Source organism: Cherax quadricarinatus, chromosome 5 (genome assembly GCF_038502225.1).
Source record: "Cherax quadricarinatus isolate ZL_2023a chromosome 5, ASM3850222v1, whole genome shotgun sequence".
NCBI classification, from domain to species: domain Eukaryota; kingdom Metazoa; phylum Arthropoda; class Malacostraca; order Decapoda; family Parastacidae; genus Cherax; species Cherax quadricarinatus.
The window spans coordinates 39,202,522-39,227,575 of NC_091296.1; the positions used below are offsets into that span (position 1 = coordinate 39,202,522).

Genomic DNA, 25,054 nt, shown 5'->3' on the forward strand with positions numbered 1-25,054 from the left:
TGGAGCTGCCAAGTTGTGGTTCACAAGGGTGTAGAGCTGGCAACTTGTGGTTCACCAGGGTGTAGAGCTGGCAACTTGTGTTTCACAAAGGTGTAGAACTGGCAACTTGTGGTTCACCAGGGTGTAGAGCTGGCAACTTGTGGTTGACGAGGGTGTAGTGCTGCCACCTTGTGGTTCACCAGGGTGTAGAGCTGGCAACTAGTGCTTAACCAAGGTGTAGAGCTCCCAACTTCTGCTTCCCCAGGGTGTAGACCTACCAACTTGTGGTTCATCAGACTGTAGAGCTGGCTACTTGTGGTTCATCAGGGTGTACAGCTGGCTACTTGTGGTTCACAAGCTTGTAGAGCTGCCAACTTGCAGTTTACCAAGGTGAAGAGTTGCCAACTTTTGGTTCACTAGGGTGTAGAGCTGCCAAAATGTGGTTCACCAGGGTGTGGAGCTGCCAACATGTAGTTTACCATGGTGTTGAGCTACCAACTTGTGGTTCACCAGGGTGTATAGATGCCAACTTGTGGTTCATCAGGGTGTAGAGCTGCCAACTTATGGTTCAAAAGGATTTAGAGCTGCCAATTTGGGGTTCACCAAGGTGTAGAGCTGCCAAATTGTGTTTCACCAGGGTATAGAGTTGCCAACTTGTGGTTCACCAGAGTGTAGAGCTGACAACTTATGGTTCACCAGGGTGTAGAGCTGAGGACTTGTGGTTCACCTGGGTGTAGAGCTGCCGACTTGTGGCTCACCAGGGTGTAGAGCTGCCAACTTTTAGTTCACCTGTGTGTAGAGATGCAAACTTGTGGTTCACCATGGTGTAGAGCTGCAAACTTGTGATTCACCAGTGTTTAGAGCTGCCAACTTGTGGTTCATCAGGGTGTAGAGCTGCCAACTTGTGATTAACCAGGGTGTAGAGTTGGAAACTTTTGTTTCACCAGGGTGTAGGGCTGACAACTTGTGGTTCACCAGGCAGTGTAGCTGCCAATTTGTGGTTCACAAGGGTGTAGACCTGAAAACGTGTGGTTCACCAGGGTTCAGAGCTGCCAACTTTTGGTTCACCAGGGTGTAGAGCTTGGAAGTTCTGGTTCACAAGGGTGTTGAACTGGCAAGTTGTGGTTCACCAGGGTGTAGAGCTGGCAACTTATGGCTCACCAGTGTGTGGAACTGCCAACTTGTGGTTCACCAGGGTGTAGTGCTGCCAACTTTTGGTTCACCAGGGTGTAAAGGTGCCAACTTGCGGTTCACCAGGGTGTAGAGCTGCCAACTTGCTGTTCCCCATGGTGTGGAGCTGCCAACTTGTGGTTCAACAGAGTGTAGAGCCACAAACATGTGGTTCAGTATTGTGTAGAGGGGCGAACTTGTGGTTCACCAGCATGTAGAGCTGCCAACTTTTTGTTCACCAGAGCGTGGAGCTTCCAACTTGTGGTTCACCAGGGTGTGGAGCTGCCAACTTGTGGTTCACCAGGGTGTGGAGCTGCCAACTTGTGGGTCACCAGGTTGTGCAGCTGCCAACTTCTGGTTCAGCAGGGTGTAGAGATGCAAACTTGCGGTTCACAAGGGTGTGTAGCTGCAAACTTGTGATTCACCAGGGTGTGTAGCTGCAAACTTGTGGTTCTACAGGGTGGTGAGCTGCCAACTTGTTCTTCAACAGGGTGTAAACCCACAAACATGTGGATCACTAGGGTGTAGATGTGCCAAGTTGTGGGTCACAGGGTGTAGAGCTGCCATCTTGTAGTTCACCAGGGTGAAGAGATGCCAACTTGTAGTTCACCAGGGTGAAGAGCTGCCAGCTAGTGGTTCACCAGTGTGTGAAGCTGCCAACTTGTGGTTCACCAGGGTGTGGAGCTGTCAACTTCTGGATCACCAGGGTGTACAACTGCCAACTTTTGGTTCACCAGGGTGTAGAGCTGCCATCTTGTGGTTCACCATTGTGTAGTGCTGCCAACTTGTGGTTCATCTGGGTGCAGAGCTGCCAACTTGTGGTTCACAAGGGTGCATAGCTGCCAACTTGTGGTTCACCAGGATGAAGAGCTGCCAGCTTGTGGTTCACCAGTGTGTAGAGATGCCAACATGTGGTTCATCAGGGTGCATAGCTGCTAACTTGTGGTTCCCCAGGGTGTAGAGCTTCCAACTTTTGGTTGACCAGTGTGTATAGCTGCCAACTTGTGGTTCACCAGGGTGTAGAACTGCCAACCTGCGGTTCACCATGGTGTAGAGCTGCCAACTAGTAGTTCACCATTGTGTAGAGCTGGAAACTTGTGGTTCATCAGGTTGTAGAGCTGCCGACTTGTGGTTCACCAGTGTGTAGAACTGAAAATTGTGGTTCACCAGGGTGTGCAGCTGCAAATTTTTGGTTCACCAGGTGGTAGAGCTGCCAACAGTCGTTCATCAGGGTGAAGAACCACCAACGAGTGGTTCACAAGGATGTAGAGGTGCAAAGTTGTTGTTCACCAGGGTGTTGAGCTGCCAACTTGTGGTTTGCCAGGGTGTGGAGCTGCCAACTTGTTATTCACCTTTGTGTACAGCTGGCAACGTGTGGTTCACCAGGGAGTAGAGCCACAAACATGAGGTTCACCAGTTAGTAGAAGTGCCATCTAGTGGTTCACCAGGGAGTAGAGATGCCAACTAGTGGTTCACCACGGTGTATAGCTGCCAACTTGTGGTTCACCAATGTGTGGAGCTGCTAACTAGGGGTTCACCAGGGTGTGGAGTTGCCAACTAGGGGTTCACCAGGGTGTAGAGCTGCCAACTTGTGATTCACCAATGTGTGGAGCTGCCAACTTCTGTTTCACCAATGTGTAGAGGTGCAAACTTGTGGTTCAACAGGGTGTAGAGCCACCAACATGTTGTTCACTATTGTGTAGAGGTGCCAACTTGCGGTTCACCAGGGTGTAGAGCTGCCAACTTCTCGATCAACAGGGTTTAGAGCTGCCAACATTTGGTTCACCAGGGTATGGAGCTGCCAACTTGTGTTTCTCCATGGTGTAGAGCTGCCGACTTGTGGATTCCAAGGGTGTCGAGCTGCCATCTTGTGGCTCACAAGTTTGTAGAGCTGCCAACTTTTGGTTCACAATGGTGTAGAGCTGCCAACTTTTGGTTCATCAGAGTGTAGAGATGCCAACCTGTGGTTCACCAGAGTGTAGAGCTGCCAACTTGTGTTTCACCAGGGTATAGAGCTACCAACTTGTGGTTCACCAGGGTGTAGAGCTGAAAACCCCTGGTTCACCGTAGTGTAGAGTTGCCGATTTTTGGTTCAGCAGGGTGTAGAGCTGCCGACTTGTAGTTCACCAGTGTGTAGAGCTGGCAACTTATGTTTCACCAGTGTGTAGAGCTGACAGCTTGTAGTTCTCCAGGGTGTAGAGCTGCCAGCCTGGCGTTTACCAGGGTGTAAAGCCACCAACGTGTGGGTCACCGTGGTGTAGAGGTGCCAAATTGTGGTTCACCAGGGTGTAGAGCTGACAAAGTGTGGTTCACTAGGATGTAGAACTGCCAACTTGTGGTTCACCATGGTGTGGAGATGCCAACTTGTGCTTCACCAAGGTGTGGAGTCTGCCAACTTCTGGTTCACCAGGGTGTAGAGCTCTCAACTTGTGGTTCAACATGGTGTAGAGCCACCAACATGTGGTTCACTATTGCGTAGAGGTTCCAACTTGTGGTTCAGCAGGGTGTGGAGCTGCCAACTTGTGGATCACCAGGGTGTGGAACTGCGAGCTTCTGGTTCACCAGGGTGTAGAGCTGCCAACTTTTGGTTCACCAGGGTGTAGAGCTACCAACTTGTGGTTCAACATGGTGTAGAGCTACCGACATGTGGTTCACTAGGATGTAAAGGTGCCAACTTGTCTTTCACCAGTGTATAGAGCTGCTAACTAGTGGTTCACCAGGGTGTGGAGCTGCAAACTTGTAGTTCAGCAATGCGTGGAGCTGCCAACTTCTGGTTCACCAGCGTGTAGAGCTGCCAACATGTGGTACACCAGGGTGTAGAGCTGCCAACTTATGGTTCACCAAGGAGTAGAGCTGCCATCCTGTGGTTCGCTAGGGTGTAGAGCTGCCAACTTGTAGTTCACCATGGTGTAGACCTCCCAACCTGTGGTTTACCAAGGTGTAGAGATGCAAACTTGTGGTTCACCACGGTGTACAGCTGCCAACTTTTGGTTCACCATGGTGTAGAGCTGCCAACTTGTGGTTCACGAGGGTGTAGAGCTGCAAACTTGTGATTTACCAGGATGTAGACCTCTCAACTTGTGGTTCACCAGGGTGTAGAGCTGCAAATTTATTGCTCACCAAAGTGTAGAGATGCTAACCTGTGGTTCACCAGGGTGTAGAGCTGCCAACTTTTTGTTCACAAGGGTGTAAAACTGCAAACCTGTGGTTCACCAGGGTATAGAGCTGCCAACTAGTAGTTCAGAATGGTGTAGAGCTGGAAACGTTTGGTTCACCAGGGTGTAGAGCTGCCATATTGTGGTTCACCAGTGTGCGGAGCTGCCAACTTATGGTTTGCCAGGGTGTGGATCTGGCAACTTGTTGTTCACCTGTGTGTAGAGCTGGCATCGTGAGGTTCACCAGGGTATAGAGCCACAAACATGTGTTTCACCAAGGAGAAGAGGTGCCAACTTATGGTTCACCAAGGAATAGAGCTGCCAACTAGTGGTTCACCACGGTGTTGAGATGCCAACTTGTGGTTCACCAGGGTGTTGAGCTACCAACTTGTGGTTCATCAGGGTGTGTAGCTGCCAACTTTTCGTTCTCCAGGGTGTACAGCTGTTAACATGTGGTTCAACAGCTTGTAGAGCTACCAACATGTGGTTCACTAGGGTGTAGAGGTGCCAACTTGTGCTTCAACACTGTGTAGAGCTGCCAACTTGTAGATCACCAGGGTGTAGAGCTGCCAACTTGTGGTGCACCAGGGTGTGGAGCTGCAAACTTGTGGTTCACCATGGTGAGGAGCTGCAAATTGTAGTTCACCAGGATGTGGAGCTGCCAATTTGTGGTTCAACAGGGTGTAGAGCAACCAACATGTGGTTCACTGGGGTGTAGAGGTGCCAACTTGTGATTCACCAGGGAGTAGGGCTACCAACTAGTGGTTCACCACTGTGAAGAGCTGCCAACTTGTGGTTCAATTGGGTGTGGAGCTGCCAACTTCTGTTTCCCCAGGGTGTAGAGCTGCCAACTTGTAGTTCGCCAGGGTGTAGAGCTGCCAGCATGTGGTTCACTATGGTGAAGAGCTGCCAACTTGTAGTTTACCATGGTGTTCAGCTAGCAACTTGTGGTTCACCAGGGTGTAGAGCTGACAAATTTTGGTTCACCAGGGTGTAGAGCTGCCAACTTGTGGTTCAACAGGGCGTAGAGCTGCCAACGTTTGGTTCTCCAGGGTGTAGAGCTCCAACTTGTGGCTCACCAGCGTGTAGAGCTGCCAACTTTTGGTTCACCTGGGTGTAGAGCTGCCAACTTGTGGTTCATCAGGGTGTAGAGATGCCAACCTGTAGTTCTCTAGGGTGTAGAGCTGACAACTTGTGTTTCACCAGGGTATAGAGCTTCCGACTTGTGGTTCACCAGGGTGTAGACCTGCTAACTTGTGGTTCACTAAGGTGTAGAACATTCAACTTGTTGTTCACCAAGGTGTAGAGCTGCCAACATCTGGTTCACAATGGTGTAGAGCTGGCAACTTGTGTTTCACCAGGGTGTAGAGCTGACAACTTTTGGTTCACCAGGGTGTAGAGCTGGCAACCTGTCGTTTACCAGGGTGTAAAGCCACCAACGTGTTGGTTCACCACGGTGTAGAGCTGCAAACTTGTCGTTTACCAGGGTGTGGTCCTGTCAATTTGTGGTTCACCAGGGTGTGGTGCCGCCAACTTGTAGTTTACGAGGGTTTTGAGCTACCAACTTGTGGTTCACATGGGTGCAGAGCTGCCAACTTGTGGTTCACAAGGGTGTAGAGCAGCCAACTTGTGGTTCACCAGTGTTTAGAGCTGCCAACTTGTGGTTCACCAGTGTGTAGAGCTGCCAACTTGTGGTTCACCAGGGTGAAGAGCTGCCAGCTTGTGGTTCACCAGTGTGTAGAGCTGCCAACTTGTGTTTCACAAGGGTGTAGAGCTGACAACTTGTGGTTCACCAAGGTGTCGAGCTGCCAACTTGTGGTTCAAAAGGGTGTAGAGCTGCCATCCTGTGGTTCACCAAGGTGTAGAGTGTTACAAGGAAAAAATTTTTTTAAAAAAAAACCCCAAAAAAAAAAAAAAATTTTTTAAAAAAAAGGGTTTAAAAAGGGAAAACCAAAAGGGGTTTTTCAAAAAAAAGGGAAAAAAAAACCCCAAAAAAAAAAACCCCTTCCCAAAAAAATAAAACCCCAAACAAAAAAAGTTAAACCCAAAAAATTCCCCAAAAACCCCCAAAAAAAAGGGGAAAAAAAATTTTTTAAAACCGGGGCCCAAAAAATTTAAAAACCCCCCCCCCTTTTTCCCCAAAAAACCCGTTTTTTCCCCAAAAAATTAAGGAAAAAAACCCCCCCCAAAAAAAAAGAACCCCGGGGGGAAACCCCTTCATTTTTTTCCCGGGGGAAAAAAAAAAAGGGGGAAAAAAAAACCCCCAAAAAAAAAAAATTTTAAAAAAAAAAGGGGGGGGAAAAAACCCCCCCCGGGGAAAAAAAAAAAAACCAAAAAAAGGGTTTTTACAAAAAAAAAAGGAAAAAAAAAGGGTTTAAAAAAAAAAATTTTTTTAAAATTCCTTTTTTGGGAAATTTAAAAAAAAAAAAGAAAGGAAAAAATTTTTTTTAAAATTAAAAAAAAAATTTTAAAATTAAAAAAAAATTTTTTAAAGGTTTTTTTGGGGGGTTTTTAAACCCCCCCAAAAAAAATTTTCCCCCCTTTTTTTTTTTTTAAAAATTTTTTTTAAAAAAAATTTAAAAAAAATTTTTAAATTTTTTTTTAAAAACCCCCCCCTTTTTGGGATTTTTTCCCTTGTTTTTGGGGGGTTTTGGTAAAAGGCGGAGGGGGGGGGGGGGGGCCCCCCGGGGGGGGAAAAACCCCAAAAGGGTTTGGGGGCCCCCCTTAAAAATTGAAAAATTTAAATTTAAATTTTGGTTTTTTTGGGGGAAAATTTTCCCCCTTTTGGGCCCCCCCAAAAAAACTTTTTAAATATATTTTTAAAAAAAGGGGGGTTTTTTTAAAAAAAAATTTGGGGGAAAATTTTTTTTAAAGTTTTTTTTGGGAAAAAAAGGGGAAAAAAAAATTTAAAAAGGGGGCCCCCAAAAAAACCCCCCAAAATTTTTTTTTTTTTTTGGGGGGGTTTTTTTGGGGAAAAAATCCAAAAGGGGGGTTTTAAAGTTTTTTTTTGGGGGAAAATTTTTTGGGAAAAAAAGGGGGGAAAAAAATTTGGGGGGGGGGGGGTTTTTTCCAAAAAAAAAACCCCCCGGGCCAAAAAAAATTTTTGGGCCCCGGGGCCCCCGGGGGGGGAAAAAAATAATTTTTAAAAACCCAAAAACCAAAAAAGGGGGGAAAAATTGGAAATTCCCAACCCCCCCCAAAAATTTTTTTTTTGCTTTTCGGAGGCCCCTTTTTGGGAAAAAGGGTTTTTGGGGAATTAAAACCCCGGGGCCGGGGGCCCCCCCCCAATTTGGGGGAAAACCCCTTTTTTGGGGGGGAAAAAAAAAAAAAAATTTTTTCCCCCAAAGGGGAAAAAAAAACCCGGGGGGAAAAAAAAATTTTTAAAAAAAAAGGGGGGGGAAAATTTGGGGCCCTAAAAAAGGGGGGCCCTAAAAGGGGGGTTTGGGTTTTTAATTAAAACCGGGAAAAAAAAAATTTTTTTTTTTTTTCCCCCCCGGGGGTTTTGGGAAAAAAAAGGGGGGGTTTTTAACACCCGAAAAACCCCGGGAAAAAAAAACCCCCAAATTTTTAAAACATTTTTTTTTTTTTTTTTGGGGTTAAAAAAAAAAATTTTTTTTTTTTTTTAAAAAAAAATTTTTTAAAAAATTTAAAAATTTTTTTTTTTTCCCCCCCTTCCTAAAAAATTAAAAGGAAAAGGGGATTTTTAAGGGAAAAAAAAAATTTTTTAAATTTTTTGGGTTTTTTTTTCCCAAAAAAATTTTTTGGGGGTTGGGGAAAAAGGGGGGAAAATTTTTTTTTTTTTTGGGGAAAAAAAAAAAGGGGGGGGCCTTTTTTTTAAAGGGGGGGGGGGGTTTTTTTTTTTTCCCCTTTTTAAAGTGACTGATCAACAAACTGATCCTTGATTAAATCATCATGAGTTAGAAATTTAACGTCAGTTGTGTCCTGACTAGGTTGATGACACGGGGGAGTTGGTGTTAATGACCCTGGGCGCAGAGCGTCACTAAACAACATATTCAAGCCCAAATCATTGTCATCCACTAACTCAACAGGAGACAAGGATGGTTGTTGAATCTTTGACATAGCTCTAGTAATTGCGCTGAGAAGAAATAAAATAGTCTTCTCTCTACAAGCTTCAATGGCATAATTATTATCAGTGTTATTATCAATCAAAAGTGGTTCCTAACATATACCAGCGTGAAGGATATCGTTCCCTATCAACAAGTCCACTGACCTGATGGGAAATACACCACTGGATATACCCACTGAAATATAACCAGTATAATAGCTTGTTTCAATGTATACCTTGTGAAGAGGTACTTTTATAACAGCCCCTCCATAGGCTTCTAACAATACATCTATCTTGCAGTAGGTATCATCAGTAATGGGCAGTACATCTTCTCTTAATAACGTGAGATAACTGCCAGTGTCTCTGAAAGTAATTATCTCAGTTAGATGTGATTCGTCAAATCCTATTTTACCTCTCGAAAAGTAAGGACTCATCGCTGAACGAATCTTTTCGTCAGATACACTTTCTGACGCTAGTCATCTGTTCTGAGTAATATTATCTAAAACAGTAGGATCAGAGGTATTACTAGGATTTTGGTGCCTTTGTTGCTTGGAAGAAGATACGACTTGTGTGGGGGCGCCAGCCGTACGACTGCTTCTCGTATCTCTTTCTAACTTATAGCAATACTCTCTAGCATGTCCTTTTCTGTTACAATAGGTACATTAACTTTCTTCTTCTCGATATCAGATTTCTGTCTAGCCACAGAGACAGATTCAGGATTGTGAGTTTTCCTGGTAAAGGTACGAGAAGTTACAGTAGCAGGTACATCAGGCCGGCAATGAGCAGCTGATTTAGGTTGCCAACTTCTAGGACAATCTTTAGTTACCTTGTTTCTTTGTGTTTTAATACGTACAAGTTTGTGAAAAATCTCGTAATTGTCTGCTAATGCTGCAGTTTCCAGAATATCAGAGGTAGTATGATCGATCAGATATTCTTGTAAGTCCGCAGACATACAGTTGTTAAAGTCTTCGCGAAGTAACAACTGAACTAGACTGTCGTAGTTGTTACATTTAGCAGACCTACACCACCTCTCAAATACAACTTTTTTTCACGAGCAAACTCTACACAAGTTTGATCTTGTCGTCGTTGTAACGTACGAAATGCGTTTTGATAACTTACAGGTAACAAGTTATGCGTCTCTAGAATAGTTTGCTTGACAGCGTCATAACTAATGTACTTGGCAAATGGTAAAGCAGCAGTACAAGTTTGAGCTCTTCCTGTCAAAGCTGTGTGCAACAAGGTAGCCCAGTGCTTACGTGGCCAGTTCATAGCACGTGCCTGGTTCTCAAACACATCAAAATAGGTGTCTAAGTCACTCTCAAAAAACTTAGGAACCATAGAGGCAGCTTTCTGCACATTAAATGTGTCTTGTGATCTATCAGACTGTTGTCTTCCAAGACGAATATTTTCTCTCTGGAAATCTTCTTCATTCAATTTCCTCTGAGCCTCTATTTGTGCAGTCTGCAACATAATGAGGCGTTCAAACCTCTCAAACTGTTCCTGAGAGATAGGACCAGTAGGTAATGGAGGAGTAGGGAAATTAACATGTCTTTCTGGACTGTCCTTAGGTCGGGCACCTTGTCCTACCGTCCCTAGAGAGTCTAGATCTGGTCTAGGATAAATAGATACAGGTGGAGCATAGTACTAGTCATACTACCAGTTAAGAGGGAAGGCGTGAGCGAGAACTGAGCTACACTAGGCTCAGACACTAGGCTCACTTCTGCCTTAGTTGCTCTTTCCTCTACGTCATCAAATAGAGTCATACTTCCTAATTGTGACACTAGGCTTTCTGAATCTGAATCATAATCAGACATCTCTGTATGATCAGGAAACAAAATATCTTTAATTAACGCTCTGACAGCTTCTGCGGTGTAATTCCTGTTATACTTCACACCGAGATATTTGGTTACTCGCCAACACGTCTGAAGTTTCATTGTACTTAACTCAGACAAAGTCAGAGTATCAATTAACTGTTTCACTTTGGCATACATCACGAAAATAAGTGTACTACGAGAGAGTGATTATGGGAAACTATAATCCTAATAGGAATTTTAGTGTTGGTTGTCTTAGAGCTAGAACTCATGAACAGTATTTCCATCTCCTTGGATCAAGAGACTTAGTCAGGTACATACATCCACCTGGTATGTTGTACAAGACTAAACTCAAAGTCTTCAGATTAGGAAAGTACTCAAAGTGTTTGATCATAGAGTTACTAGTATGTCAAACTGGAAAATTTCTCCAACACCTTGGACCAAGAGCCTCCCGGACAGGCCCCCATTTGTTACAAAAAACGCGATTCTAAAAGCTTAGAGATCTCCAGTGAATACTAGAAAGGACTGCCCTTCTAGCATCCAGCCTGTTACTGGGTTTTCATAACAAGTAGTCAGTATCCTTGTCCAATTATCCATTAGAATTCAGTATGATTCAATAGTGCTTCAGGATTACAACTGGTAGGCTACTAACTAGAGAAATTAGAATTTAATAAATTTATTGAGTATCGTCTAGAGGTATATCATCAAATTAAATTAAATTAATAATAATCAAAATAATAATAATCACTTCTCTCGTATACAATAGTATTGTGCTGAAAGCACATATCACATTTATAATTCTTAAGTACCATCTGGTACATTAACATTTAATAAGATATTACAAATATGTACAAGTAAGTTTGTGTAAGTGTGTAAGTGCTTTAAGTAGTTTGTTATGTCTCAAGACTCGACTAGACTTAAACAAGTGACTGACAAAGTCCTCAAATAAACTAACTTCTTGACAAACTGGCAATCAGAAAAGTCTGCTTGAACAACAAAAAGAATGCTAAACCCAATAGCAATATAACAAGCAACTGCGACACAGAATCAGGAACAAGGAGATAAAATAACGACACTAAGTAGGGACCATCAGCAGATCCTCCACAAAAGTCACAAAACTCCCATACTACTGAATCTAAGTTCAGCATAAGAAAATCCCCGACTGTGATAATACACAGATACCAGTACAAGTTAGGTCAGGAGCTACAGCTCAGGACCTGAGTTGCTCAGAGTGTCTATGAGACTCCCAACCTCAGTACAACGTCGAAAATCACTAAGTTCTATGAACTATGTTCTGTGAACAGAGTTCTACAGAACTAACAAGAATAATGAGACAGAATCTATCCAACCACCAAGAGAATCTAGACCAGACTGAATACTTCAGGCGAGGTGAGGACACCCCCTCCCTCGATCACGTGATAGCTCCGTGGACAGCTGTAGCACAAACAGAAGCCGGCAGAGTAACGAGCAAGGAGCGATAATTACAGTAGTGAGACAATCAAGACTTGAACTGAGCACATAATATGTTACATCCTACCTAACCAAAGGAAGCTAAGTCAAATAATAATATAAAGTCATATTTACGATTTAGCTATTATCGCAAATATAAACAATATAAAATAATATGAAAAGGTAATATACATGTAATATACATAATATACATTGCAACCCATTCAGGGGTTGCAACATAGAGCTGCCAACTTGTGGTTCGTCACAGTGTGGAGCTGCCAACTTGTGGTTCACCACAGTTTGGAGCTGCCAACTTGTGGTTCACCAGGGTGTGGTGCTGCAAACTTGTAGTTCACCAGGGTGTAGTGCTGCCAACTTGTGGTTCACCAGTGTGTATAGGTGCCAACTTTTGGTTCACCAGGGTGTGGAGCTGCCAACTTGTGGTTCTCCAGGGTGTAGAGCTGCCAACCTTTGGTTCAACAGAGTGTAGAGCCACAAGCATATGGTTCACTAGGGTGTAGAGGTGCCAACTTGTGGTTAACCAGGGTGAAGAGCTGCCAACTAGTGGTTCACCATGTTGTGGAGCTGACAACTTATGGTTCACCAGGGTGTAGTGCTGCCAACTTGTCGTTCTCCAGGGTGTTGAGCTGCCAATTTGTAGTTCACCAATGTGTAGAGCTGCCAACTTGCAGTTTACCAGGATGTTGAGCTTCCAACTTGTGGTTCACCAGGGTGTAGATGTGCCAACTTGTGGTTCGCCAGGGTGTAGAGGTGCCAACTTGTGGTACACCAGGGTGTAGAGCTGCCAATTTGTGGTTTACCAGGGTGTAGAGCTCCCAACTTGTGGTTCACCAGGGTGTAGAGCTGCCAACTTGTGTTTCACCACTGTGTTGAGCTGCCAACTTGTGGTTCACCCGGGAGTAGAGCTTCCATCTTTTTGTTCACCAGTTTGGAGAACTGTCAACTTGTAGTTCACCAGGGTGTATAGCTGCCAGCTTGTTGTTCACCAGGGTGTAGAGCTGCCAACCTGTTGTTCACCAGGGTGTAGAGCTGCCAACTTGTGGTTCACCAGGGTGTAGAGCTGCCAACTTGTGGTTCACCAGGGTGTAAAGCTGCAAACCTGTGGTTCAACAGGGTGTAGAGCAACCAGCATGTGTTTCACTAGGGTGTAGAGGTTCCAACTTGTGGTTCACCAAGTTGTAGAGGTGCAAACTTGTGGTTCATCAGGGTGGAAAGCTGCCAACTTGTGGTTCACAATGGTGTACAGCTGCCAACTTGTGATTTACCACTGTGTAGAGCTGCCAACTTGTGGTTCACCAGGGTGTAGAGCTGCCAACTTGTTGGTCTCCAGGGTGTGGAGCTGCCAATTTGTTTTTCACCAGGGTGTAGAGCTGTCAACTTGTGATTCACCAGGGTGTAGAGCTGCCAACTTGTGCTTCACCAGGGTGTAGAGCTTCGAACTTGTGGTTTATCTTTTTTAGAGCTGCCAACTTGTGGTTCACCAGGGTGTAGAGCTGCTAACTTGTGGTTCACCAGTGTGTAGAGATGCCAACTTGTGGTTCACCAGGGTGTAGAGCTGCCAACCTGTGGTTCACCAGGGTGTAGAGCTACCAGCTTGTGGCTCACCAGGGTGTAGAGCTGCCAACTTGTGGTTCACCAGGGTATAGAGCTGCCAACCTGTGGTTCACCAGGGTGTAAAGCTGCCTACTTGTGGTTCATCAGGGTACAGAGCTGCCAATTTGTGGTTCACCTGTGTGTAGAGCTGCCAACTTGTGTAGACAGCCTGTACTCTCTGCACAGACAGCCCATGCTGTCTGCCAGCTTTGTTCATATTTCGCACACTAAGGTGCTGCCCTTTGTAGCCAGGCCTCTTGGTGGGCATGCCAGCCTGCCTGCCCTTGCCTCACTCTCACTCTGGCGACACCCTTCACTCAGTCAAGAAGGCCTACTCTCTCTCACTCGAGGGCATGGCCCCTCCCGGGCCATGGGCACAACACACACGCCTGTGTACCCACCACGACTTAATAAAGTAAGAAGCCTCCAAAGAAGACGTATCATTTACTCCCCGCTACCAGAACACCAAACAAAGTCGTTATACTTGTGGTTCACCAGGGTGTAGAGCTGCCAGCTTGTGGTTCACCACTGTGTAGAGCTGCCAACTTGTGGTTCACCACTGTGTAGAGCTGCCAACTTGTGGTTCACCAGGCTGTAGAGCTTCCATCTTGTGGTTCACCAGGGTGTAGAGCTGCCAACTTGTGGTTTTCCAGGGTGTAGAGCTGCCAACTTGTGGTTCACCAAAGTGTACAGCTGCCAACCTCTGGTTCACCAGGGTGTAGAGCTGCCAACTTGTGGTTCACCATGGTGTAGAGCTGCCAATTTGTGGTTCACAAGTGTGTAAAGCTGTCAATTTGTTTTTCACCAAGGTGTTGAGGTGCCAACTTGTGGTTCCCCAAAGTGTACAGCTGCCAACCTCTGGTTCACCAGGGTGTAGAGCTACCAACTTGTGGTTCACCATGGTGTAGGGCTGCCAACTTGTGGTTCACAAGGGTGTAAAGCTGCCAATTTGTCTTTCACCAAGGTGTTGAGGTGCCAACTTGTGGTTCACCAGGGTGTAGAGCTGCCAACTTGTGGTTCACCAGGGTTTGGAGCTGCCAACTTGTGATTCACCATGGCGTGGAGCTGCTACCTTGTGGTTCACCAGGGTGTAGAGCTGCCAACTTGTGGTTCACCAGGGTGTAGAGCTGCCAACTTGTGGTTCACCATGGTGTAGGGGTGCCAACTTGTGGTTCACAAGGGTGTAAAGCTGCCAATTTGTCTTTCACCAAGGCGTTGAGGTGCCAACTTGTGGTTCACCAGGGTGTTGAGCTGCCAACTTGTGGTTCATCAAGGTGTAGAGCTCCAAACCTGTAGTTCACCAGGGTGTAGAGCTGCCAACTTGTGGTTCACCAGTGTGTGGAGCTGCCAACTTTTGGTTCACCTGGGTGTATAGCTGCGGCTTGTGGTTCACCAGTTTTTGGAGCTGCCAACTTGTGGTTCTCCAGGGTGTAGAGCTGCGAACCTGTGGTTCAACATGGTGTAGAGCCACCAACATGTGTTTCACTAGGGTGTAGACGTGCCAACTTGTGGTTCACCAGGGTGTAGAGATGCCAACTTGTGGTTCACCAGGGTGTAGAGCTACCAACTTGTGGTTCACCATGGTATAGAGCTGCCAACTTTTGATTTACCACTGTGTAGTGCTGCCAACTTGTGGTTCACCAGAGTGTAGAGCTGCCAACTTGTTGGTGCCCAGAGTGTGGAACTGCCAACTTGTGGTTCACCAGGGTGTAGAACTGGCAACTTGTGCTTCACCAGGGTGTAGAGCTGAAAACGTGTGGTTCACCAGGATGTAGAGCTGCCAATTTGTGGTTCACCAGGGTGTAGAGCTTCGAACTTGTGGTTTACCATTGTGTACAGCTGCCAACGTGTGGTTCACCAGGGTGTAGAGATGCCAACGTGTGGTTCACCAGGGTGTAGAGCTGCCAACTTGGTGCTCACCAGGGTGTGGAGCTGCCAACTTGTGGTTCAGAAGGGTGTAGAGCTGCCAACTTGTGGTTCACCAGTGTGTATAGCTGCCAACTTTTGGTTCACAGGGGTGTGGAGCTGCAACTTGTGGTTCACCTGGGTGTGGACCTGTCAACTTGTGGTTCTCCAGGGTGTAGAGCTGCCAACCTGTGGTTGAACAGGGTGTAGAGCCACCAACGTGTGGTTCAATAGGGTGTAGAGGTGCCAGCTTGTGGTTCACCAGGGCGAAGAGCTGCCAACTAGTGGTTCACCAGGGTGTGGAGTTGTCAACTTGTGGTTCACCAGGTTGTGAAACTGCCAACTTGTAGTTCACCAGGGTGTTAAGCTGCTAACTTGTAGTTCACCAGTGTGTAGACTTGCTAACTTATAGTTTACCAGGATGTTGAGTTGCCAACTTATAGTTCACCAGGGTGTAGAGGTTCCAACTTGCAGTTCACCAGGGTGTAGAGATGCCAACTTGCAGTTCACCAGGGTGTAGAGGTGCCAACTTGCAGTTCACCAGGGTGTAGAGCTGCCAACTTTTAGTTCACCTGTGTGTAGAGGTGCCAACTTGTGGTTCATCAGGGTGTAGACCTGCCAACGTGTGGTTCACCAGGGTGTAGAGCTGACAATTTGTGTTTCACCAGTGTGTAGAGCTGCCAGTTTGTGGTTCACCAGGGTGTAGAGCTGCCAACTTGTGGTTCAACAGGGTGTAGAGCTGCCAACTTGTGGTTCACCATTGTGTAGAGCTGCCAACTTGTGGTTCACCAATGTGTAGACCGGCCAACTTGTGATTCACCAGGGTGTGGAGCTTCCATTTTGTGGTTCACCAGGGTGTAGAGCTGCCTACTTGTGGTTCACCAGGGTGTAGAGCTGACAGCCTGTGTTTCAGCATTGTGTAAAGTTGCCAACTAGTGGTTCACCAGAATGTAGAGCTGTCAACTTGTGGTTCACCAGGGTGTAGAGCTGCCATCCTGTGGTTCACCAGGGTGTAAAGCTGCCAATTTGTCTTTCACCAAGGTGTTGAGGTGCCAACTTGTGGTTCACCAGGGTGTGGAGCTGCCAACTTGTGGTTCACCAGTTTGTGGAGCTGCCAACTTGTGGTTCTCCAGGGTGTAGAGCTGTCAACCTGTGGTTCAACAGGGCGTAGAGCCACCAACATGTGTTTCACTAGGGTGTAGAGATGCCAACTTTTGGTTCACCAGGTGGTGGAGCTGCCAACTTGTGGTTCACTAGGGTGTAGAGGTGCCAACGTATGGTTCACCAGGGTGTAGAGCTGCCAACTTGTGGCTCACCGTGGTGTATTGCTGCCAACTAGTGGTTTACCACTGTGTAGAGCTGCCAACTTGTTGTTCACCATGGTGTAGAGCTGGAAATATAAACACAAATGCAGTATAATGTGATCCTTTATTGACAACGTTTCACCCACACAGTGGGCTTTTTCAAGTCACACACGGATCTACCTGGGGTTGGAAGGTACGAGAGTATTTATAGTCATGTTGAGGTCAGGTGGAGAATGCTGCAGCTGATGATCTACCGGGTGGGGTTATAGAGTCTTGGGTAGCTTGGCAGGGGTATTGGACAAGTTTTGAGTAGACCTTCTGCAGTGTTCTATGTTCTTATGTGGGATAGCGATGAAGAAGTTTCTTGGCGAGTGGTTCAGCTATGTTATAGAAGCCATTGTTCTGGTTGAAATTGTTGGTTGTAGAGATGAGCGATGATTCCAGGATTCTTCTGTATTGAGTGTTGTCTTCTGTGGCTATAAGTCTTGAGTTTCTGTAGTTAACTAAATGGTTGTGTGAATTGCGATGTTGTACACAGGCATTCCTTGTATCGTCAGTCCTGCTTGCATATTGGTGTTCTGAAATACGTGTTTGGAGGTCTCTTGATGTTTCGCCCACATATAATTTGTTGCAGTCATTACAAGGGATTATGTATACCCCTGCAGAGGATGGAGGCTTGTCCTGTCTACTACTGGTGATGTCCTTGATGGTCGTGGTTGTGGAGGTAGATACTTGGAATGATGTTTTGGCAAAGATGTTGGAAACATGTTTGGCAATGGAGTTGGTTGGGAGGACTATGTATCTCTTCTCGGCAGTGTCTTCTCTGGGTGTGTTGAAGATGTTTAATGCCCGCCGTCTGCAGTCTCTGATGAAGTGACGAGGATAGTGGAGTTTAGAAAATACTTGTTCAATTATAGTGCACTCTTCCTCAAGGAACTCATTGCTGCAGATTCTGAGTGCACGTAGGAAGAAGCCTATAATTACACCACGTTTGGTTTTGGTGTCGTGGTGAGAGTAGAAGTGGAGAAGATCGTTTTGGTTGGTGGGTTTTCGATAGACTTTAAAACGAAGTTCGTTGTCAGCTTTGCTGACAACGAACCCACCAACCAAAACGATCTTCTCCACTTCTACTCTCACCACGACACCAAAACCAAACGTGGTGTAATTATAGGCTTCTTCCTACGTGCACTCAGAATCTGCAGCAATGAGTTCCTTGAGGAAGAGTGCACTATAATTGAACAAGTATTTTCTAAACTCCACTATCCTCGTCACTTCATCAGAGACTGCAGACGGCGGGCATTAAACATCTTCAACACACCCAGAGAAGACACTGCCGAGAAGAGATACATAGTCCTCCCAACCAACTCCATTGCCAAACATGTTTCCAACATCTTTGCCAAAACATCATTCCAAGTATCTACCTCCACAACCACGACCATCAAGGACATCACCAGTAGTAGACAGGACAAGCCTCCATCCTCTGCAGGGGTATACATAATCCCTTGTAATGACTGCAACAAATTATATGTGGGCGAAACATCAAGAGACCTCCAAACACGTATTTCAGAACACCAATATGCAAGCAGGACTGACGATACAAGGAATGCCTGTGTACAACATCGCAATTCACACAACCATTTAGTTAACTACAGAAACTCAAGACTTATAGCCACAGAAGACAACACTCAATACAGAAGAATCCTGGAATCATCGCTCATCTCTACAACCAACAATTTCAACCAGAACAATGGCTTCTATAACATAGCTGAACCACTCGCCAAGAAACTTCTTCATCGCTATCCCACATAAGAACATAGAACACTGCAGAAGGTCTACTCAAAACTTGTCCAATACCCCTGCCAAGCTACCCAAGACTCTATAACCCCACCCGGTAGATCATCAGCTGCAGCATTCTCCACCTGACCTCAACATGACTATAAATACTCTCGTACCTTCCAACCCCAGGTAGATCCGTGTGTGACTTGAAAAAGCCCACTGTGTGGGTGAAACGTTGTCAATAAAGGATCACATTATACTGCATTTGTGTTTATATTTCCATTGTGTCGGTATTTTATACCATTTATTTCCATGGTGTAGAGCTGCCAACTTGTGGTTCACCAGGGTGTAGAGCTTCGAACTTTTGGTTTACCATTGTGTAGAGTTGCCAACTTGTCGTTCACCAGGGTGTAGAGCTGCCAACATGTGGTTCACCAGGGTGTGGAGCTGCCAACTTGTTGTTCACCAGGGTGTAGAGCTGCCAACTTGTGGTTCACGAGGGTGTAGAGCTGCCAACTTGTGCTTCACCAGGGTGTAGAGCTTCGAACTTTTGGTTTACCATTGTGTAGAGCTGCCAACTTGTCGTTCACCAGGGTGTAGAGCTGCCAACTTGTGGTTCACCAAGGTGTAGAGATGCCAACTTGTGGTTCCCCAGGGTGTAGAGCTGCCAACTTGTGGTTCACCAGGGTGTGGAGCTGCCAACTTGTGGTTCAGCAGGGTGTAGAGCTGACCACTTGTGGTTCACCAGGGTGTAGAGCTGCCAACTTGTGGTTCACCAGGGTGCAGAGCTGCCAACATGTGGATCACCAGGGTGTAGAGCTGCCAACATGTGGATCACCTGGGTTTAGAGCTGCCAACATTTTAATCACCAGTGTGCAGAGCTGCCAACATGTGGATCACCATGTTGTAGAGCTGCTAACCTGTTCTTCACCAGGGTGCCGAAGACCTCACCGCTCCCACGAGCCCTCTTAGGGTAGGGCAGATGGCATACTAGAAGCCCAGCTTCTCCGTGCGAGCCTCGTAAGGGCGGGGAATGGTGCTAGGCCTGAGAACAGTTGGTTCCCAGGATGAAGAGGTTCTTGTACCTCCTCCCACGTGAGACACGTCTCAAGACACTCCCAAGACAGTGAGCCAAGGCCGGCCCACCATCTGGTAATGACCCGGGCAGGGAGAACCGGCGAATCAAGAACAACAACCGATGTGTACAGTTGCCAACTCTCTTGTCTACTTGCTTGCTTTTCTTTCGTTATATCGCTGAAGGCGCTGACCAGATTTTAAACTAATATTTTGTGATGTAGATGGTTCTCAGATCTGGGAAGTGGCCTCTTAGGAGTTGCTATTTCGTTGCTTGGTTAGCAGACGATTTGCTGCTGTTATTGCATATAACCTATATATATTAATCTGTGACAGTCAGCTTTCCAAACATAGAGATGTGTGGGGCTTAAAAAGGTTGCAATTGAACGTTGAAAGATCAAGCTTGGTTTCTCATATTCATCTTTGAATAAGAGTTGATCATATCATAGGTGGTTACTGCCTTACTTTTGTCAGTTACGGAGTTTTGGGAATGAGAAAGATCTCCTCACTGGTCTTATACATCTTATACTTATATTGCCTCTTAAAGTATATCCTTTCAATAATATAATAAAAATAATAATAATAATAATAATAATAATAATAATAATAATAATAGTAATAATAATAATGATAATAATAATAATAATAATAATAATAATAATAATAATAATAATAAAAATAATAATAATAATTAAAATAATAATAATAATAATAATAATGATAATAATAATAATAATAATAATAATAATAATAATAATAATAATAATAATAATAATAATAATAATAATAATAAGTAATAAAGTTTGGAAAACAATTAGATAGGATATTTTCCTATAAGAAACCAAGAAAGTAACGTTTAACAAGAGATCTGTGATACAGTATCGGAATAAAGAGCAATGATATATTTAAAATAATATATAATGAAAAAAATGCAGTATAACATAGACGGTGTGAGTGAAGAATTAATGATAATTTAAAATTAAAATAATTTAAAGAGTATTTGAAGAAAAGAAAGATGTAAGTGAGGGAATGTGAGTTAGGCTGTGAAAGTGAGTTAGGCTGTGAAAGTGAGTTAGGCTGTGAAAGTGAGTTAGGCTGTGAAAGTGAGTTAGGCTGTGAAAGTGAGTTAGGCTGTGAAAGTGAGTTAGGCTGTGAAAGTGAGTTAGGCTGTGAAAGTGAGTTAGGCTGTGAAAGTGAGTTAGGCTGTGAAAGTGAGTTAGGCTGTGAAAGTGAGTTAGGCTGTGAAAGTGAGTTAGGCTGTGAAAGTGAGTTAGGCTGTGAAAGTGAGTTAGGCTGTGAAAGTGAGTTAGGCTGTGAAAGTGAGTTAGGCTGTGAAAGTGAGTTAGGCTGTGAAAGTGAGTTAGGCTGTGAAAGTGAGTTAGGCTGTGAAAGTGAGTTAGGCTGTGAAAGTGAGTTAGGCTGTGAAAGTGAGTTAGGCTGTGAAAGTGAGTTAGGCTGTGAAAGTGAGTTAGGCTGTGAAAGTGAGTTAGGCTGTGAAAGTGAGTTAGGCTGTGAAAGTGTGGGTTAGGCTATGGGAATTTGGGTTAGATAATAGGAGGAGGGATGGAATCAGCGTAAGAAATCAGTGAAAAGCGCACATAAATGCAGACAAAAAATGCCATCTTTAATGCCAACGTTTCGCCCATAGAGTGGGTTTTATCAAATCCCAAACATATCTATGTGGGAGAAAGACTGGATGCGCGTTGGGTCTGCCTGGAGTGAGTCATTCAGTCCACTGGTGTCCGTAATTTACCCTTTACTGGATCGAGTCCACTTTTACTAATGACGAAGGATCATTTTTCCATCCATCATTGTAATAAACAACACTTATGGTTTAGAAATCGGGTAATCGACCTTCCAACACAGCACTCAGAAACACAGTGGATTCGCTACTTCACAAATTTTATTAGTGGATGTAATATCAGCTTAACACTACTTGTGTTGAATGGCTCATACTGTTTAGTGCATCACATAAGTCAATAGAAAGCTGTTTACTTTTATATGCTGTACTTTTCTTTCATTAATTTATAATAAAAGACGTTTTAAGTACGATATATTTTTTTCGATATATTAATAAAGACAGTTTTATGTCATTATCTCTTCCTTTTTCTCTCCTGGGTGTGGATGGTGTTGCAGGGAGTGCAAGTGCAACACAATGTGTCAGCTGGAGTGATCGTCAGCAACCAGTCTCTGGTGATCCAGCGAGTGAGGCGCCAACAAACTGGTCTCTACACCTGTGTTGCCTCCAACATTGAGGGAGACGGTCAGAGCAATGCTGTCATTCTTAAAGTTCAGTGTAAGTGTAACAAGAAACCTGTTTCTCGTGTGTGTTTCACTGATTGCTACTGAGTTCTCTCTCTCCCCGCTCCATGAGCTTTATCAAACCTCGTCTTAAAACTATGTATGGTTCCCGCCTCCACTAAGTCACTTTCTAGGCTATTCCACTTCCTGACAACTCTATGACTGTAGAAATACTTCCTAACATCCCTTTGATTCATCTGAGTCTTCAGCTTCCAACTGTAACCCCTTGTTTCTGTGACCCATCTCTGGAACATCCTGTCTTTGCCCACATTATCAATTTCTCGCAGTATTTTATATGTTGTTATCATGTCTTCCTTGCCCCTCCTGTCCTACAGTGTCGTGTGTGTGTGTGTGAGTGTGTGTGTGTGTGTGTGTGTGTGTGTGTGTGTGTGTGTGTGTGTGTGTGTGTGTGTGTGTGTGTGTGTGTGTGTGTGTGTTCATGAATTAATACTCACTGATTTATGTGTGTAAATGTACAGTCCTCCGCATGCTAGCCTCTTATTCCTTATCAAAGCTTGTCTAAAAACCATATATTGTTTCTGGTATCTAAGGACGTACTAATGTCCATCTAATCCATCTTTAAATATTAAATTAGGTAAAATTGCGCAAAGTTAGGGTCATTTATGTTAGGTTTGGTTAAGTTAGGTCATGTCAGCTTTGGTTAGCTTCAATTACATAAAATTAAGCAAGGTTATGTTCAGTTGGGCTAAGTTAGGTTACATTAGGCTAGAGCTGGATTGATTAGTTTATTCAAGGCATAATTTTATTAGGTTAGGCGAGGTTAGCTTCAGTTATGCTGGGTTAGAGTAGGTTACGTTTGATTAGGTGAGGTTAAGTTAAGTTAGAAAATTAATTATTTTTAGGTAGGTGTTTTCCTAGTGTTCTTAGTCGTAGGTGAGTTTCTTCCCATGCGTGTTTTAGCTGAATTATGTGCTAGATGGAATTTATCCCGAGAAGGTTTTATCCGAGCGGTTTATGTCCCGGGTTGATTTTCTCCTTAACTCTTGTGCTCTCCAGTGCACTAGTAGGGAGACCAGACCTAAACTGCCTTATCTAGGTGCGCTCATGTTAGATGTTTAGAGCAGCAGCATAACCTACAACTTTTCGTTCACACCTTGATATAAATCCAGGGAGACATATTATGGACGCCTAAATGATCATGTTGAATGTTATTTCCTTTATAAGTACCTGGGTTATTTACATTGCAGAGGTTAAGAACTTTACATTAATCAACACTGAACTAAATGTGCATCTTTACTAACTTTCGTGTTAACTCAGTAAAGTCTTATTGACATATAGGAAGAAAATATTCCATTATTCCTCATGGTTCACTGCCTTCAATACTTTTCTAAAGGTTGCTAAATTTGTTATGCATGAACGGTTTCTTGAGAATTTGCACTGAAACGTTTTAATCAAGCCAAACTCTTGAAGGAAGCTTCTAATTATATTTGCTATATTGGATTCTAATTATTTTCCCTCTTGTGATGTAAACCTGACTGAAGGAAGGTTTCTGCATATTTGTAGATAGTAATCTAATTCGTAATCATGCACATAAACAGCATGACTCACGTAGGCAAAAATACAAGATCAATTATATAAATCTTTAGTGGAAGGAAGGCAGTGTAGGGGTCGTTATAGGAAAGGTTGCAGAGTAATGGAGGTTTTGTGTACGAGGGTCTTGGACTTCCAGCAACCGTGCGTGAGAGTGTCAGATAGGAGCGAATGGAGGCAAATAATTTTTATGAATTGACGTGTGTTAGAGTATGGCCATACCTGTTTTATTTTATAATAGGATATGCCCCCTTATTTTATAATATACATGTTAAGGCTAATAATAATGCTAATATCGTATTATATTATATTTTGTTAGGTTTTAATATTCTTATTTTCATGTAGTGGGAAACCACTAATTACAGTGGAGGTTAGCAGTTCAGGTACTGAGATCTCCCTCAGTCACGTGATCAACCTGACGTCGGCTTACCACTCAGTGGTACCGTCAGTAGGTTCACCACCCTTGCTCTGAGTAGCTTTACAGCACTCGCTGAGAGTAGGTCCTTCACACTCACTCTGACTATTCCGGGCTTGCATAGCCAAGGGAGCATACCTCACTCAGTTATTCATTAACCTCTCATAAGAGACATGTCAAGTTCTCTCTTGTGGTCGTCTTTTCTTTCATGATTGACATCCTTTCTTAAGCTTGTCATTTTCGAGTTATTTATACTCTAGCGAATTAGTCTTTCAGTTGACTGAACAAGCCTTGTTGGCCTTGTGGGTTAATTTGTAGTCTATGCTATTCTAAGTCATGCTGGATGGGAATGAGACTTAAGTCCGTCACTTACGAGTTCTGGTGTACTCTGAGCTGATAATTCACCTAATTCTTTATAACCATTATAAGTTACTTTGTGGTTAAGTCTTAATAACCATTATAGGTGCATATTATTGGTGAACTTAGTACAAAGCTCGGCCTCAAGAGGCCCATTTATTCATATCAATGTACTGGTACGTACCAAGAGAAATGTAAGAGCTAAACTCCTTATTTTATGTTAATTCTAACATTATATCATACATTAAGCTAAAACTCTACTAGTAGAGATTTTAAGTTTTAGTTATTTGTTTCGTAATCCTGAATTCTTATTAAAAGTTATTGTTACAAAACCGTAAACAGTCCATATGTTCAACAAGAATGTTACCTTAACACTACCATACCATTGGAGAAGGTTAAGAAGACAAGTTTTGTAACAACGCTCTATTGGAGTATAAGCAAATTAACATTTATGGATGAATTTGGAGAAGGAGATTAGCCGGACTTGAGTCCTGGAGGTTGAAATTACTCTGTAGGAGGGGTGATGATGTGTTGCATATATATATATATATATATATATATATATATATATATATATATATATATATATATATATATATATATATATATATATATATATATATATATGTCGTGCCGAATATGTAAAACTGGTGAATTAGCAAGAACTCATTTAAAATTAAATCCTTTCTAAAATTTTCTCTTATACGTTTAAAGATGTATTTTTTTCATTAATGTTAATGTAAAAAATTTTAATTTTGCACCAAAAGAATCTTAGAAAACTTACCTAACCTTATTATAACAAGAACAATTTATTTTAGCCTAACCCAACTAAATATATTTTAGATTTGTTTACAGTAATTTAATACTAAATAAACACAGTGAAATATATTTTTTTCGTTAGGTTCAGAATGATTTTGGCGAAATTATTGCATACACAAATTTTCGCTTGTCCTATATGGCAAGATGAGCGTTGCTATTTAAGCCAAGATCGCAAGTTCTGCTTATTCGGCACGACATATATATATATATATATATATATATATATATATATATATATATATATATATATATATATATATATATATATATATATATATATATATATATATATATGTATATATATATAT

At 43.5% G+C, this 25,054-nt stretch overlaps 1 protein-coding gene across 1 annotated transcript in view; it reads left to right on the plus strand.

The window, feature by feature from the left end:
• LOC128684614 (nephrin-like) overlaps positions 1 to 25,054 on the plus strand; it is a 204,281-nt gene that overhangs the window by 177,978 nt on the left and 1,249 nt on the right. The window contains exon 5 of the mRNA XM_053770901.2: positions 21,440 to 21,599. Coding sequence (XP_053626876.2) covers positions 21,440 to 21,599 — 160 coding nt within the window. The remainder of the gene's footprint in view (positions 1 to 21,439; positions 21,600 to 25,054) is intronic.